The sequence below is a fragment of the Desmodus rotundus genome, chromosome 3 (genome assembly GCF_022682495.2).
Source record: "Desmodus rotundus isolate HL8 chromosome 3, HLdesRot8A.1, whole genome shotgun sequence".
Classification (NCBI taxonomy): Eukaryota; Metazoa; Chordata; class Mammalia; order Chiroptera; family Phyllostomidae; genus Desmodus; species Desmodus rotundus.
The window spans coordinates 193,235,944-193,250,839 of NC_071389.1; the positions used below are offsets into that span (position 1 = coordinate 193,235,944).

General features: G+C 46.4%; 1 protein-coding gene across 21 annotated transcripts in view; it reads right to left on the reverse strand.

Annotated features, from left to right (window-relative positions):
* The window catches only part of RBFOX2 (RNA binding fox-1 homolog 2), a 259,939-nt gene extending 251,211 nt beyond the window's left edge, over positions 1-8,728 (reverse strand). For 4 of the 21 annotated variants that reach the window (XM_053919488.2, XM_053919486.2, XM_053919482.2 and 1 more), the window contains exon 1: positions 8,104-8,714. In XM_053919488.2, the coding sequence (XP_053775463.1) occupies positions 8,104-8,295 (192 nt within the window). In that variant the 5' untranslated portion in view covers positions 8,296-8,714. Of the gene's footprint in view, positions 1-8,103 lie in introns of all 21 variants that reach the window. The other 17 variants (XM_053919495.2, XM_053919493.2, XM_053919484.2 and 14 more) reach the window with 10 other exon arrangements.
* Positions 8,729-14,896: the final 6,168 nt, after the last annotated feature.

Sequence of the window (14,896 nt, forward strand, 5' to 3'; positions counted from 1 at the left end):
CTCTGGAAGACTGAGCCTTACAGAGAGATGTGAGGCAGGAACTGCAGGATGAAGAACAGAAACAAGAGGTATGGGAGAGCCGGGTGCCAGTGTGCTCAGGGAACCGCAAGCCTCTGAACACAGGCCTCAAGGGGGAGCGTAGCAAGCAGTAAGGCTAGAAAGTCAGCCAGTGTACATCTGTCACCCACACGCCCCACGGAAGGCCCGCGTGCCTGATGCAGGTCCTGTGATTCTTCAGGAGTCCTGTCAGTCCTCGGCCGATGTCTCCTCTTCCTCTAGCTAAAGAGGCCACATGACCAGATCCATTTGCCTTCTCCATCCTGATGACCAGACACTAGGTTTCCCAGTTGAACGCACTGCTCATCTCTAGTGCTGATAGTTCCCAGCTCTGGCACCGGATCGGAGGAGCGTGGCCCACTCCATGCTAATGTAGGAACAAGCAGGAACTCTCGGGAGTGCCGTACTGCAGGTTATAGGGCAGGCAAGACATAAACATCCCCTGCTGGGGTCCACGACAGGCACTTTAAATCGTCTCAGTCATTCATTACAGCAGCTCACTGGAGCACGTATGAATTCTCCCAGTTCACAGGTGCGTACACGGGAGTACAGATGCTAAGTACCTTGCCAAAGGTCATCCTTCAGTTGGTAAGTGGAGGAGCCAGAATTCAAACCCAAACATGAGAGATTCAAAAGGGTTTCCTTCACTACACCAAACTTCAAGTCTCTATGTATAACAAGTGTAATTATATACTAAGGTTGGTAATAATAGTAATAACAATATCTCCCCTTTAAAAATTGAGATTGAACCCATATTATATCATCTTAGATTAAAGGATCACTCAAAAAGTCACAACAGAGTGATCACAACTGGAATCTCCAAATGCTACTAAAAAAGGTCATTCCTGAGCATTAGTGACCAAAAAATGTTCAGACTCAGATAATAAGAGTAACTTGGCTCTTCTCCAAAGAAATATAGCTTACCCTCCCAGCACTTTCGCCTCAGAGTCCCTAAGCCAACATTTGAAAAAAATGTGTGGCTGACAGCTCGCTTGTTCTCCCTCTCACCCCCGCCCCCAAGTTATTTTCCAAACTACTTTCTCCACCCAAATTACAGAAATATGTCCAGGATTCACTTGGCAGTTCTGATCCGATTTGCCCCAATCCTGGCTCAAGCAGCTTTGCATTACCCTCCTAACTAGATCAGCGCCAGCCAATGGGTTTAGTCAAGCTGATCTGTGATGGATTAGATAATGAAACCTTAGCCATGTAAGCTGCCTGCTTGTATTGGGGCTGTAGGGGAGAAGAATGAGAAACCCAATACTCCTAGGGGCCCCCTAAAACACCCAATGCAGCCGCCATCCCTCACTCCATCTGTCTGCTCCTGCTCCGATTACCGCCATTTCCTTTCCATCATCTCCGATGCTCTTCCCTCTTGTCTTGGAATGCACATCTGCCCCAGAATAAAGACGTCTACTATGCTTCACAAATATGTATCAACAAAAACTCAAACAAATCCACTCACTAAAATGACCGTCTTTATTGTTTCTACAATTAAACCCTGACATCAAACTGACAGCCTGAAAGGTGTCAAACTAGTAATTCACTAGAGCCACATTCTTGTTCATACGAAGTAGTATGGTGAATTTCGTTCTCCACAGTCCTGCAATCTTGAGGCCTGTCTGCACCAGCCTGCTTTATATCAAAATGAAAGTTAAATCTCTAGTTAACGTCTACTGTGTTCACATGTCAGTGTGAGAGAGAAAAAATGACAAGGTGGCTAGAAAATGGGAGAGCTGAGAAACAAAGCAACTCGGGCTAATTTCTTGAGTCACTCTGAATTCAGATCGATCTGAATTTCTCCTCAAAGACATTCCCAGTTTTACATTTGCAGTCTTCTTTGTGAGGCTTTTTAAAAAATTCATCATTTCTACGTGACTATGCCTCAGTTTCTGCATCTGCAATACTATTTACCATTCCGGTAATGTTATGGGCTGAATGTCTGTATTCCCCCAAAATTAATATACTGAGGCTCTAGCCCGTATTGTGGTGGTATTTGGAGGTGAGGCCTTTGGGAGGTAATCAGCTTTAGATTACATTATAAGGACAGGACCATCACGATGTGGTTAGAGCCCTTATAAGAAGAGGAAGAGATGTATCTTTCCCTCCCCAGGATCTCACACCCAGGAGAAGCCACTGTGAGCACAGAGCAAGAAGGTAGCTGTGTATAAGCCAAAAAGACAACCCTCAGCAGACAATGAGCTTACAGCACCTTGACCTTGGACTTCCAGCTTCCAGAACTGTGAGAAATGTCTGTCTGTGTTTAAGCCACCCAGTCTATGGTATTTTGTTATGGCAGCCCATGCGGACTAAGACAAGTAGAGATGAAACAATTTTAGAGAGAATGTCTGTGATTATTACTTGGAAGAAAAGCACATTACTTTTATGACTCTACTCAAACGGCAGCACCATGCTTAGTTTCAGCACCAAATACCCAAATGAGAATCCAAAGAGGTATTCCACTAGGAGGAGAGAAAACCAGAAACGAGCAAATGGGAAAGAAACTATTTCAAGAAATACAGCATCCACATAGCAATTTCAGGCTACCTGGAGCCCCTTCCCTGAGACCAAGTAAAAGTTTTCCTACTACTAGAATCAACAACTAATATGAACTGCTGAACCCACTTAGCTAAATTGGATGTATGAGTCTCTGGTTAGAGGCAGTTGGTTGGCCATACAATAATCACATACCAACATTTCACCGCTATAAAGAATTTTGCTGGGCCCTGACCAGTGTGGCTCACTTGCTTGGGCATCATCCTGCAAAGTGGAAGGGAGCTAGCTGGTTTGATTCCCAGTCAGGGCACATGCCTGGGTTGTGGGTTCAGTCCCTGGTCTGGACGCATCTGAGAGGCAACTGATAGATATTTCTCTCTCACATCTATGTTTCTCTGCCTCTCTTTCTCCACCCCTTCCCCTCTCTCTAACAATAAATAAATAAAAATTGTTTAATTTTGCCAGAAGCTACAAGTAATCATTAAGATGCACCTGGCCTTATAGAGCAGCTAAGTTCCCGGAAAGTTGCACCAAGACTGAATTTTTGTTAAATTGTTTTTATCCACTAGAACAGATAACCAAAAGAATTCATTCATCAGTATGTTTCAGAAAGCCCAATTTTCATACATATGAGACTTGCGTAAAGTGAAATGAACCTCTGCAATCTATACAGTTAACCTTCCGCCAGGTTAGAGTACAATATGGCCAGGTATCCTTTTTAATAACTAACTTCATTTCTCGAACAGTATTCCAGTTTGCAAGTTGATTTACCTCTTCCCTCCTGCTTCAGGAGGGTTCAGGGCTCTCTGTCTTTATACCATTTCCAGGGTAGTGCTGACTCCTCTTCCACCCACATAAAGCTTCAGGGTCCTGCCCTTGAAGGACCGGCCCTTCCTCTCTATCCTTGTGAGCCTAAGGATTACAACATAAGTACCACAGACCCCCTTGCATTCACTACAGTCCACTTTGGGAAGTAATGATTTACTCCAAAAGCTTGGTGGCTGTAACTCAACAGGGCTCAGCTTTGGAATCTGCAGCTCAGAGACAGCTCCATTTCATAAGCAGCCTTGAGAAATTAACCCCAGGAAATAACTTTCTTCTGTAAGAAAGGGTTAATCTTTTTCTTTTAAAACAAAAAGATTTTTTATTTATTTACTTTTACAGAGAGGGGAAGAGAGGGAGAAAGAGAGGGAGAGAAACATCAATGTGCAAGAGATGCATGAATCGGTTGCTTCTCGAACGCCCCTAACTGGGGACCTGGCCCACAACCCAGGCATGTGCCCTGACTGGGAATTAAACTGGCAACCTTTCAGTTCGCAGGCCAGCACTCAACCCACTGAGCCACATTAGCCAGGGCAAAAAAAGGGGTTAATCTTTTGACACTCGAAAGATTGGGGAATTTCATGAAGGTACTCTCACCTCTGAATTTCATTCTTTTCTATCCCTTAATTATTTGGAAGAAAGGTGAATTTCAATTTCAACTTAACAGGCATTAAGCACTGGCCATGTACCCAAAAGCATTAGGTATTAAGAATGAATACAAAGACTCCTGGTCCGTGGGGCTCAGTTGGTTGGGCATCACCCTGCAAACTAAAAGGTCATCAGGCCGATTCCCAGTCAGGGCACATGCCTAGGTTTCCAGTTCAGTCCCCAGGTGGGGCGTGTGCAAAAGGCAACCGATCAATGTTTCTCTCTCACATCAATGTTTCTCTCCCCTCCCCCTTTCTCCCTCCCTTCCCCTCTCTCTCTAGAATCAGTTTTTTCAAAAAGAATAAATACAAAGAAAATGTCATTCCCATCTTCTAGAAGCTTACAGTCTCACTCAGGGAACAAGAATAACAACACAATTAAGGGACAATACATATGATGCATAATTAAGCATCAATATAAAGGAGCCAAGAGAAGGCTGTGGCTGTTGTGAACTAAATCGTCAGGAGGCTTCCCAGAAGGAGCTATGACCTCAGAAAAACTCTATTTGTGTTAAGCTGCAAGGAAAAAAAAAAAAAAGCATGCTTTAAGACAAACTCATATCTAGAGAGAAGGCCATGTTACAACGGAAGCAGAGACTGGCGTGATACAGTCACCAGCCAAGGAGCCAAGGGATGCAGGCAGCCTGTAGGCACTGGAAGAGGCAAAGAATGGATTCTCCCCTGGAGTCCCTAGGAGCAACCAGCCTGCTGACATCTTAACTTTACATCAGTGAGATTGATGTTGGACTTTTTTTTTTAATGATTAGGAAGTGATGAGGGTTTTTTTCAGGATTTTATTTACTTATTTTTAGAGAGATGGGAAGGTAAGAGAGAAAGAGAAGGAGAGAGGCATCAATGTGTGGTTGCCTCTCCCACACCCCCTACTGAGGGCCTGGCCCACAACCCACGCACCTGCCCTGACTGGGAATCAAACCAGCGACCCTTTGGTTCGCAGGCTGGTGCTCAACCACTGAGCCACACCAGCCAGGGCTGATTTTGGACTTTTGATCTCCAGATCTGTAAGATAATAAATTTTTGTTTTCCTAAAAATAAATAAATAAGTAAAAATAAAATAAGCCCTACACCAAAAAGGTCAGCTACACTACGATTTTTAAAGTGTATATTTACAAATAGCCTATAGACATTTCTACACCACTGATATCCTCTCCTAAGGCTCCAAAGCCCTGCTCTTTCTGCTCCAGCTACAGGGGTCTCTACCCCACGACATTAAAGAGGCAGTTGGTGCCCTAGCCTCAGAAGCTGCAACTGCCTCAGTACCCACAGTTCCTCTCCTGAGCCCTCTTCCCTCAAATATCTGAAAGGCCCATTCCCTCACTCCATTCAAAGGTCACCCATCAAAGCCTTCCCTGACCATCTTCTTCATCACTCTCTATCCCTTTACCTGCTTTGTTCTGCCTCTTAGCACTTACCACCACCTAAGCTGTTGATTTCTTTACTGTCTGTCTCTTTCAAATAGAATATGCATTCCATAAGGGCAGGGTCCTTAGTTTACTACCATATCTCCTAGGCTCTAAAACAGGGCCTGGCACATAGCAGTTGCGCAATAAGCACTAGTTAAATGAATATTAAATATTCTATAATTATTCTCAGAATGATACAAGTACATCCTAGAGGTGAAAGTCACCCAGGCTTAAATTTTATCTTTTCATGAACATTGTTTCTCTATTACTCCCAATTATATCTCAAATTTCAACTCCCCATTAAGCCTTCCTTGACCATTCCAGCGGGAATAATCATCTCCATCCTCTGCACCCAGAGGCACAAATAACCAGCATACTTTGTCTCTAGATTATGCAATGCCTTTGACGTGCATCTACCCTGTGGTATCTCTACTCCTGATCCTCTGAACTTACATTTATATATAAACCATTTATATATAAACTTTTTAAAACTTTTCACCCATGTTGCCTCCCCACCTAAATTGTAAGCACCAAGTACCTTACGATCAGAGAACTTGACGTATTTTTTAGAAGGTAACTTAGAACTCATCTTGTATAAACACTTTATTTTACAACTAAGGAAATAGAGGCCCCAGAAGAAGGGATCTTCCCACAACCGTACAGCCAGTCAGGACACTAAATCACCGATGATATGAATACTGTGTGACAAGGTGTGTTGGAACTACAACAAGGAAACTGCATATACTGAAAAATAAACATACACAAATACACAGAATGAAAAAGGCATTCTCTGTAGGGTAATTTAAGTTGCCCATTTGTCCCCAAAGGACCTAATCCACTCCTTCCTCTGAATACCCCAAAGTCCCTATGCACTGCTCCACTTCCAAATACTACTGTCCTTGGCCAATTTGAAGGCAACCAGCAAATAATGGGCCCCAAGAGTAACAGGAGGAGTCTGTTAACTATGATTGACAGACACAACAAATGAATACAGACATACACAGGTATATGCACACACCAAGCAGTACACACTCACCGGCTCCAACATCCAGCCTTCCCTCCTTACCATCCAATATTAACCCACCTCATCTAAAGTCTCCCCATATTCTTCTATATTTTTTCCATGGCCCCAAGCTTTTACTTCTCACAATCCCTCTGCCTGACAGAGTTCTAATGGAGAACAAAATCAGGCACACAAAAGAATTCAAAAATAAACACAAAGAGGATCACTTTACCCAAATCCACAGAAGTAACCGAGTGGCCTCTGCAAAGGAGACCGAAACGAGCACAGTAAACGTGCCAGGCTGAACCACGGCTCCATCGCTAACACAGGAAGTCAGGCAGAGCCTTGAAAAGCAGGAGCAGAGCACAGGAAGTCTTTCAGCAGTGCAGAGATTTCCAAGAGTGGTGTAATGGAGAGAGCACAGGAATAGGAATTCGAAGACTGGGCTTTCAGTTCTAGTTTTACTACCAGCTAACTGGCTGGCCTTAGACAAGATACCAGACTTCTTTGGACTTTTGAGTCCTCATCTATAAAACGAAGTGGTTAAAACATTTAGGGACTTGAATCCACTCCAAAAAGAAAAACAAAAATAACTATCGACTCTTTCCCACCAAAAAAGTGCACGTAAACTACTATTTCGCATAAGACTCTTCCAAGTCTATCCAGGTTAAGAACCCCTGGAAAATGCCTCTGGTCCCTTCTAACATTCTATGATTCTAAGAGAATTAGATGTCTAAACAACTGCTAGTAAGTGAACCCCTCACCACTCCGTAGCAACTATTTACTGAACAGAGACCAAATCCTAAAACCTATGAAGATTTCATGTTGTTCCTCAAATTACAAAGTCAACTGACATCATAACTACAATTCCCCATTCCCCACCCAGCTCAGAATCCAGTCTTCTAACAGCCTTGTAAATTTTCTTTTATATCCGAGAACATTAAAGAGCTAGTTGATGCTTTAGCTACGTAAGATGCAACTGGCAAAGTACAGGAGGGACATGTCATGGTGTCTCTTCAGACCCATTAGCTAGCTCCACAAAGTTAATGCGACCGAGCACCACGCTGTCCCCACAACACTACCAGTAACTCCTTGTACTTCTCCCACTCCTTGTGTATGTAACTGAGTTTACCCACAAACTAAGCCACATCCCCTTTGGGCTCTCGAGGAGTTTTCTCGCTTTTCATTCCTCTCCTTTATATGCCACACCCCTTCCACATTGCAATGTGGGTCGAGGGCTGCCAAAAAACGTATTCCTTCATAGGGGGGTTCCCACCACTGTCCCCTCGTCCTCGACTCAGTCCAGTGGCTCTCTTGGGCAGGATCTCCTGGCTCCCACTCCACCTCAAGGAACTATGGAACTGTTTGAAGAAATGGAACCCATCTCAACCATGTTCAATTTCCCCCCAAAACCTATCCACGTGTCGTGTCCCCTCAGAAATCGGGATCCTCGTGGGTACGCCAAGGTCCTCCTGCACCCTTCACCTCCAAGCCGGAGCTCGCGCCACCTTTCAACCAGGCCCCGAACGGCCCCCTCCCACTTCCCAGCCAGGATCCCTGGAGTCCTCCCCGCTCCAAGCCCGGGGAGCCCCGAGCCGCCCCCCCCCGCCCCGCGCCGCACCCCCGCCGTAACGGGGCGCCCGTCCCGGGCGGTCACCTGCATCCCGCCGCCGTCGTCGTCGGCGGCCTCCGCCTCCTCGGTGCGCGGCCGCTTGCTCAGGCCGGGCTCGGCTCCGTCTCCACCCCCTCCGGGCACCGGCAGCTCCAGCTCCGACTCCCGCTTCATCCCCCGGGCAGCGGCGCCGGGCCCGAGCTGAAGCGGCTGCTGCGGCTGGGCGCCTTCCGCCATCCGCCCGCGCCCCCCTCGCCTCCGGGAGCCGGGCGACCCGCGACAGGCCACCTCCCCCTGGGCCTCGGCCCCGACAGTCGCGACAGGCGGGCGCGCGCCTGCCCCCGCCCCCGCGTGCGTGCGTGCGTGCGCGCGCGCGGGCCCAGTGCCCCTCGGCGACTGGCGGTCGTCGTTCCCCAGGTCTTCTGCTCGAGACGGCTGGCGGGTCGCGACGCGCACTCGTTCGCACCGCCACGCGCACACGCAACCCCTGGCCCGGCCGCCGCGGGCCCCGCCTCTCGCACTCCCGGAGCTCGCCTGCCGGCTCGAGCCCTCTCCCTTACACCGTCCCTCGCAACACGCCGGGCCAACGGAGGAAGGGGGCGGTCCGGGCTCCCGAAGCGTGGGGAGGGGTGTTTATTTGGGGGGGAGGAGGGGCTCGAAGCAGGAACGAGCTGACTGGCCGGGATCCTCCGACCCGCCACAGTGGCAGCACCGGGAAGGCGGGGAGAGAGAAAGAAGGAGGGAGGGACCGGGATCTGGGACTCCAGCCCGCGCGGGAGGCTGTGGCGGGGGTGGGGCGGTGAGGGCGGGGCGGTGGTAGCGACCGAGCCTGCGGAGGGGGCGGGGCCAGCGCCCCTCGGCAACCTCCGTCTCCTCGGTTCTGGGTCCCCGATGGAGGCCGGGAAGAGATCGGGGAAGTTCGGGAATCTCCGGTGCAGAGGAGGGATTGTACTGGAGGATCGGCGCTACTGGAATTCCAGCCAGCGCGGAGGGGGCGGAGTCTTTTCCTTTAAGGGCGGGGCCACAGCCTAGGACAGGCGGAGCTTGAGAGGCCCAAGGACGTAGTTGGTTTCAAGAGTGGGAGGGAAGGGCGCTCTGTGGGAGGGGGCGCCCTTGCTTGCTCCCGGTCCCGCAAAAGAATGGAGATCTACAGTTGGAAGACCCAGGAATGAAGTCACCACTCCATGTCTCTCTCCCATTCTGAAAAGCTTTTACTCTGATCATCATAATAATTATTATTATCACATTTCTGATCATCTTAATAATACCTGATGTTTGTAAGAGATTCGCAGTTTGCACAATGCTTTCACAGTTCAGTTTTGAAGCTGCCAGTATAGGCAGAGCACAGACCAGGAAGTACTTAACACTGATGCTGAACGTGAAGCTTGCTCAAGTCCTGCAACTAGAAAGAAGCAGATCCAGATCTCAGGACACTAAATCATATTCTCCTTCTGTACACCTTGCTGCAGTGTAACACTTTACCTATTAGCAACTTCGTACAGTTAAAGATATTTCTGCAAACCCTTCTTTCTCCTAACAGATTGTAAGGACCGAGAGGGCATCTATTTTCTCTGGCTTCCATATTGTGTCCTGTACCTTATAGGGGATACAGTGACTTTGCCTGAACGACCTGGATTCTACTTAAACAAATTACTTCATCTCTTTGGACGCTTGATCCATCATTTGTAAAATGAAGAGATGGTTTATATCAGTGCTTTGCAACCAGGGGCGATTTTTGCCCCTTCCCCTCTCCCCCAGGACATTTGTCAACATCTGGAGACATACTTGGTTGTTACAACACGGCATCGGTATCTAGTGGATAGAGGCCAGGTATATTGTTCACCATCCTGTGATGAACAGGACAGTCCTCACAACAGTTGTCCAGCCAAAAATGTCAATAGTGCTGAGGATGAGAAACCTGAATTAGATGATTTCTAAAATCATTTTCAGATGGGTCTATGATTTGACCTTTGAACTCGGATTTAACCTGGCTAGGGCTAGAACAGTACAACGGTAAAGATCCTTGCTTTGGAGTCAGATCGACTCAGGTTTGAATCCAGGCTTTAGCAACTGTTGCCCATGTGATGTTGAACCAGTGATTACTTAAGAATTTCTATATAGAAGGAGTTTAGGGCCTGCAGACTAATTGAAAGAGAGGACTGAAGAATTTGTCTTGAAGCCTGGTCTTAACAGGCACATTTTTTTTTAACCTGGGCTGTGTCATAGATCAATAAAAATAGCCAAGTTTTAGTCCTGCCACTTACAAGTCATGATGCCTTGTGAAAACTACCTAGCCTCTCTTTGCCTGTTTCTTCATCTGATAATTAGGATAATAGTATCTTCCTGAAAGGATTAGTGTGAGGATTTAATGACTTATCACACATTAAGAACTCAAACAGATTGGCCTATTGTAACCACTCAATAAAAGTCAGTTATTATTATTATTACCATTATCATTTTATTCACATTTTATGTTAAGAGTGAGAAAAATGTTCATTGTCAAGATAAAAGAATATCATTATCACTACTGTTAGATTTTTTAAAATTATATAAGGTAGCTCTCGGGTGGGGCCACTAGAGATTAAGATGGCCAAAGTTCCCCAAATCACCCTTTGGCGCAACCGCTATGTTGAGCCAGTCCTTTATTTTCACTAAGCCTTACATTCCTTGCTTGTAAGGTGACAATAGTCACAGTGTTGTTCTATAAATTCAATGAGACAAAATAAAGCACTGAGCACAGAGTCTAACATATAGTAACTGCTTAATAAGTGAATAAGTAAATATGTATCATCTAATATTGCTACTTGGGCCATCAAGGTGGAAGTCCAAGTGCCCGCAAGCTTGTTCTTGAGCTAAATTAGACTGTCTCAACCTAAGTTAGGGGTCTCCAATTGGCGGGACCCCACAGCAGATGGGGCTTAATCCTGTACAAGTGAGCACAAGTATTACGGCTTTGAAGAAAAATCAGAATGTCTCCTCGTTGCCTATGGAACAAAAATGTTTTGGGGGGGGGGTTAAATCAAATATTGGAATCTAAATAATGCTAGGTCCTTCCTGGGCTGCTCCATGACGCAGCAAGAAATGAGATTTGGGATCAGTCTGCTTGTGACTCAAATTATTGTTATTCAAGTATTTCCCCCAGAGATAGAGCAATGAGGTATAGGAATGTTTGAATGACCGGGCAGAACAAAGAGAAATTGGACCCTGCCCTGTAAATAAACAGTAAGCATTGCGGTGGGGGGTGGAATAGAAGTCTCTAAACAGTTGCAGAGGTCAAACTGCACCCACGGTGGCACAAAGGCCAGGACCATTTCTTTCACATACCTCTGAGGCCACCCCTGTGGGGACAGGTGGTTATAAAATATTACAGAGGAAGAAGAAATTAAGGGATATTTTCCTAGAAAGAATTTTAGCTGCAGAAACTACTGAAGTCCTAACATTTATTCATTTATCCATTTGACAAACTACGAGCAAGAGTCTGGAATACCAAGAAGAATAAAATTAGTTCCTGGTACCCAGGAGTTCTCAGTCTGGAGAAGAAAGGGGGAACAAATTTAAAAAACAGTTACAATCAATCAGGATAGGGAGATCATCTCTCATAGTGGTCAAGAGCATGGACTCAGATCAAACAGGCACAGGTCTGAATCTGACTTGGCCATATATTTGACCTTGAACGAGATCCTGAGCATCTCTAAGGCCCAGTTTCTTCACTTGTGTGGCAGGCACTGGTAGTTTGCCACCCAATATCCATTCCCCTCTTATTCCTCACTAGCAGAACCCCAATTTTGTTCATGGAAGAAATCTTCCTGGCTTTAAATAGAGGAAGGAAATTCTCTCAGGCTCCCTGACAGTTAGGGGTGACCACAGAACACAGCCCTGGCCATCAAGATGTAGATAAGGAATAGCATCCCTTCCCAATAGTAAGATAAAACCACAAAAAGAAAAGGCTCTTTGCCCTTCATCCTTTGCCCTTTCACCTTTACCCTTCCTCCTGCTCAGAACACAGATTGGAAGAACAGCAGACATTTTGTCTCCACTGTAACAAAAGCTACACGCTAAGAAAGGTATTGCGGAGCCACCCCACCAGCCCTGGCCTCTCTACCTTTAATTTATTGTTATTTGAGCAAATTAAGTTCCATTTGGTTAAGCCACCATGGACAAGTTTTTACAAGCAGCCACACTCAACTCTTCATGATACAATCTGTAAACAGAGGACAATAATATTATCTCCCCCGTGCCCCCGGGGTTCTTTTGAGCATTAAATAATGCATGCACAGCACTTAGCATGATATCTGGCTCTAGACACACTCAATAATGGTAACTTAGACCTTTTTACTACTATTACTACCACTGTTATCCTTATTAACATGACTATTATATGTGCCAAAAGCTATAGGAGCATATAGCTCCTACAGGAGCATGTAACTCCCCCTGCCTGGGGAAGAGAGGACAAGCTACTCTGAGAATGATATGTTTGATCTGGGTCTTTAAAAATGAGGAGTTTCCCAGGATATCGTTTCTACTAAAAAGTGAGCAGATTCTTGTGTGCCTGCAAGGGCTTACGGGGAGTTCAGCACTGTTCACCAGAGAAAACTGATAGGATACAGCCCTGGTCTTGGGGTCAGAGGACCAGAATGGAGTTGGGACCAGCTGTGGTCCTTTTACTGAGACTGAGAAAGGTGAGTGGGTATCCAAACACCTAGCCGCAGGGCTGTTGTGGGCCCACGGGCAAGAACAGATCTTCTGAAAGATCTATTCAAACACCATTTATTGTACCCTAGTTACCTGACCGCTGTCAGACAACATGGTGGTGTACTCTCTATTTTATAAGCTCTTTTGGACCATGAATGCTTTCTTAGTCCCTTCCTTGATTTTTGTGTCCCTAGCAGCAAGCACAGAGCTTGACACAAAAGATGTGGCTATTCCAACAACCCTAAAAATATTCAAAAACACAGTCTGAGACCTCACACTCCCGCTGGAAGAACAGATAAAGACCCGGAGCAGAGCAGATGACCTTAGCTTGCTGTCTTCGCCACGCACTCTTCTAAATAAAGACAGAGTTCTCAGGGCCATGTTCCTTCCCCAAAATTTATCATCTCTCTAATCAGAGAGAGAAGAGTAGATATAAATAGAAGACAGCACTTTCTACTCCAAAGCTTTCTTTTCCCAAAAAAGAAAGGCAGAGAATACCCTTGATAATTCATGGGCCCGAGGAAGTCGAAGCGACTCCTGCCATGTGGCTGGCTGATCCAGGAGCCAAGACAAAGCCTAATGAGGAACTGAGTTCAGCAAAAGAGGAATGTGTGGTGTTTAAGCCTCGTTAGTACTATAAAACCAGCCTTTCGACACAGGCCCCGCTGTTAACTCTGACCTCACTTCCCCACCTCCCTCTGCTCATGGCATTATTGAACCTGGGTTTTTCCTATGGGCCAGAACCTTGCCAACCCCTTTGCCCTTCACATAATGTGTTTGTCTGGTTTCTATTTCTGTAGTTTGATGAAGGATGATAGCAGGGTATTGAGTTGTTGTTTTTCATTTAGTGCCGTCGCCGCCCTCACCCTGGCCCCTACCCCCACCCTGTTCTCAACTCGTTTTCATTGTCTGTTTTGTGCCTCCTCCTAGGTTTTTATTGCTTCCTTACAGAAAAGGGAAGGCTTTTTTTTTTTTTTTAATTTTCCAGGCCCTGGCACACATAAGCTCATGTATCCATCTTTTCTACAAAGAATGACGAGGTTTTGAAATTGGAAGTGGAATCAGAGGGAAAGGCTTGGGGGGGTGGGGTTCATATGTTCACCGAGCCCCTAATCGGAATCAGGCCCAAAACCAGGCCCTTTTTTTTTTTTTTTTTGCACATATACCCCACAGCCCATCTGTGAGGTAGGCAGTGTTACGTCTCCTTTTACAGATGAGAAAACTGAGCCCCAGAGAGATGAAACGACAGTCTCAAGGTCCCACGTAATGGTTACTGACAACTGAATGCCCCCTACTCCAAGTCCACTGCCGCTTCCATGCTTCACCATGCTCTGTGGACTTTTTAGGGTGTTTTATTTCTGGTGGGTACAAATCTCCTAAGGAAGAGGGAACAAAAAAAATTCAACTTCTTACTCTCGGAAACAACTTAACTCTCCTGATCCTGCATTCCATCTGGGGCAGCAGCTCCTAGACCTTTGCTGAATTGAGGCATTGGGTCTTCGCTATCGCTGCCAGCACCTGCTCAGGTGGCTTTCTCCAGGTCCCAGTCTGGCTGTCATATCGATCCTAACTGACCTCCACTAAGCTGTCCTATCTGCTCCTAAGTCATTGATTTACCTAGCGTATCCCTCGGCCAGGGCCACTCAGGAAAGGCTCTGTCTTATGGGCCTCCCAACTCTGTGAAGCACATGGGAAAACCCTGGCTGCTCCCACACTGCTCCGGGGCCTTGGGAACCTCTGAGAGGTTGTCTCTGAACCCTGCTGTGTAAACACACTGAGGCATCCCTGCTCCTCAAGCCCTTAGTAGAGGGGAACACTGCAGATGTGCTACCCCCCACCCAAGGCTCCGATGGGAGGCAAGGCACAGATTCCTCCTAGGGCTTTGTTACTAAATTTTGTAGGGCGTGGGCACAATGACCAGGGTCATGCAGGGTTGAGACTGGTAGTTAAAAAGACCAGGTTTTTGAAACACAGAGACTTTCCTCTCAAGCCGTGTGTTCCAAAGTTTATTCGGTAATTCAGAAGCTCAATCCCACCCTGGCTGGATACTCAGTTAGAGCGCCGTCCCCATACACCAAGGTTGTGGGCTGAGATCCCGGTCAGGGCACATACAAGGGTAACCAACAAATGCATGAATGGGTGGAGC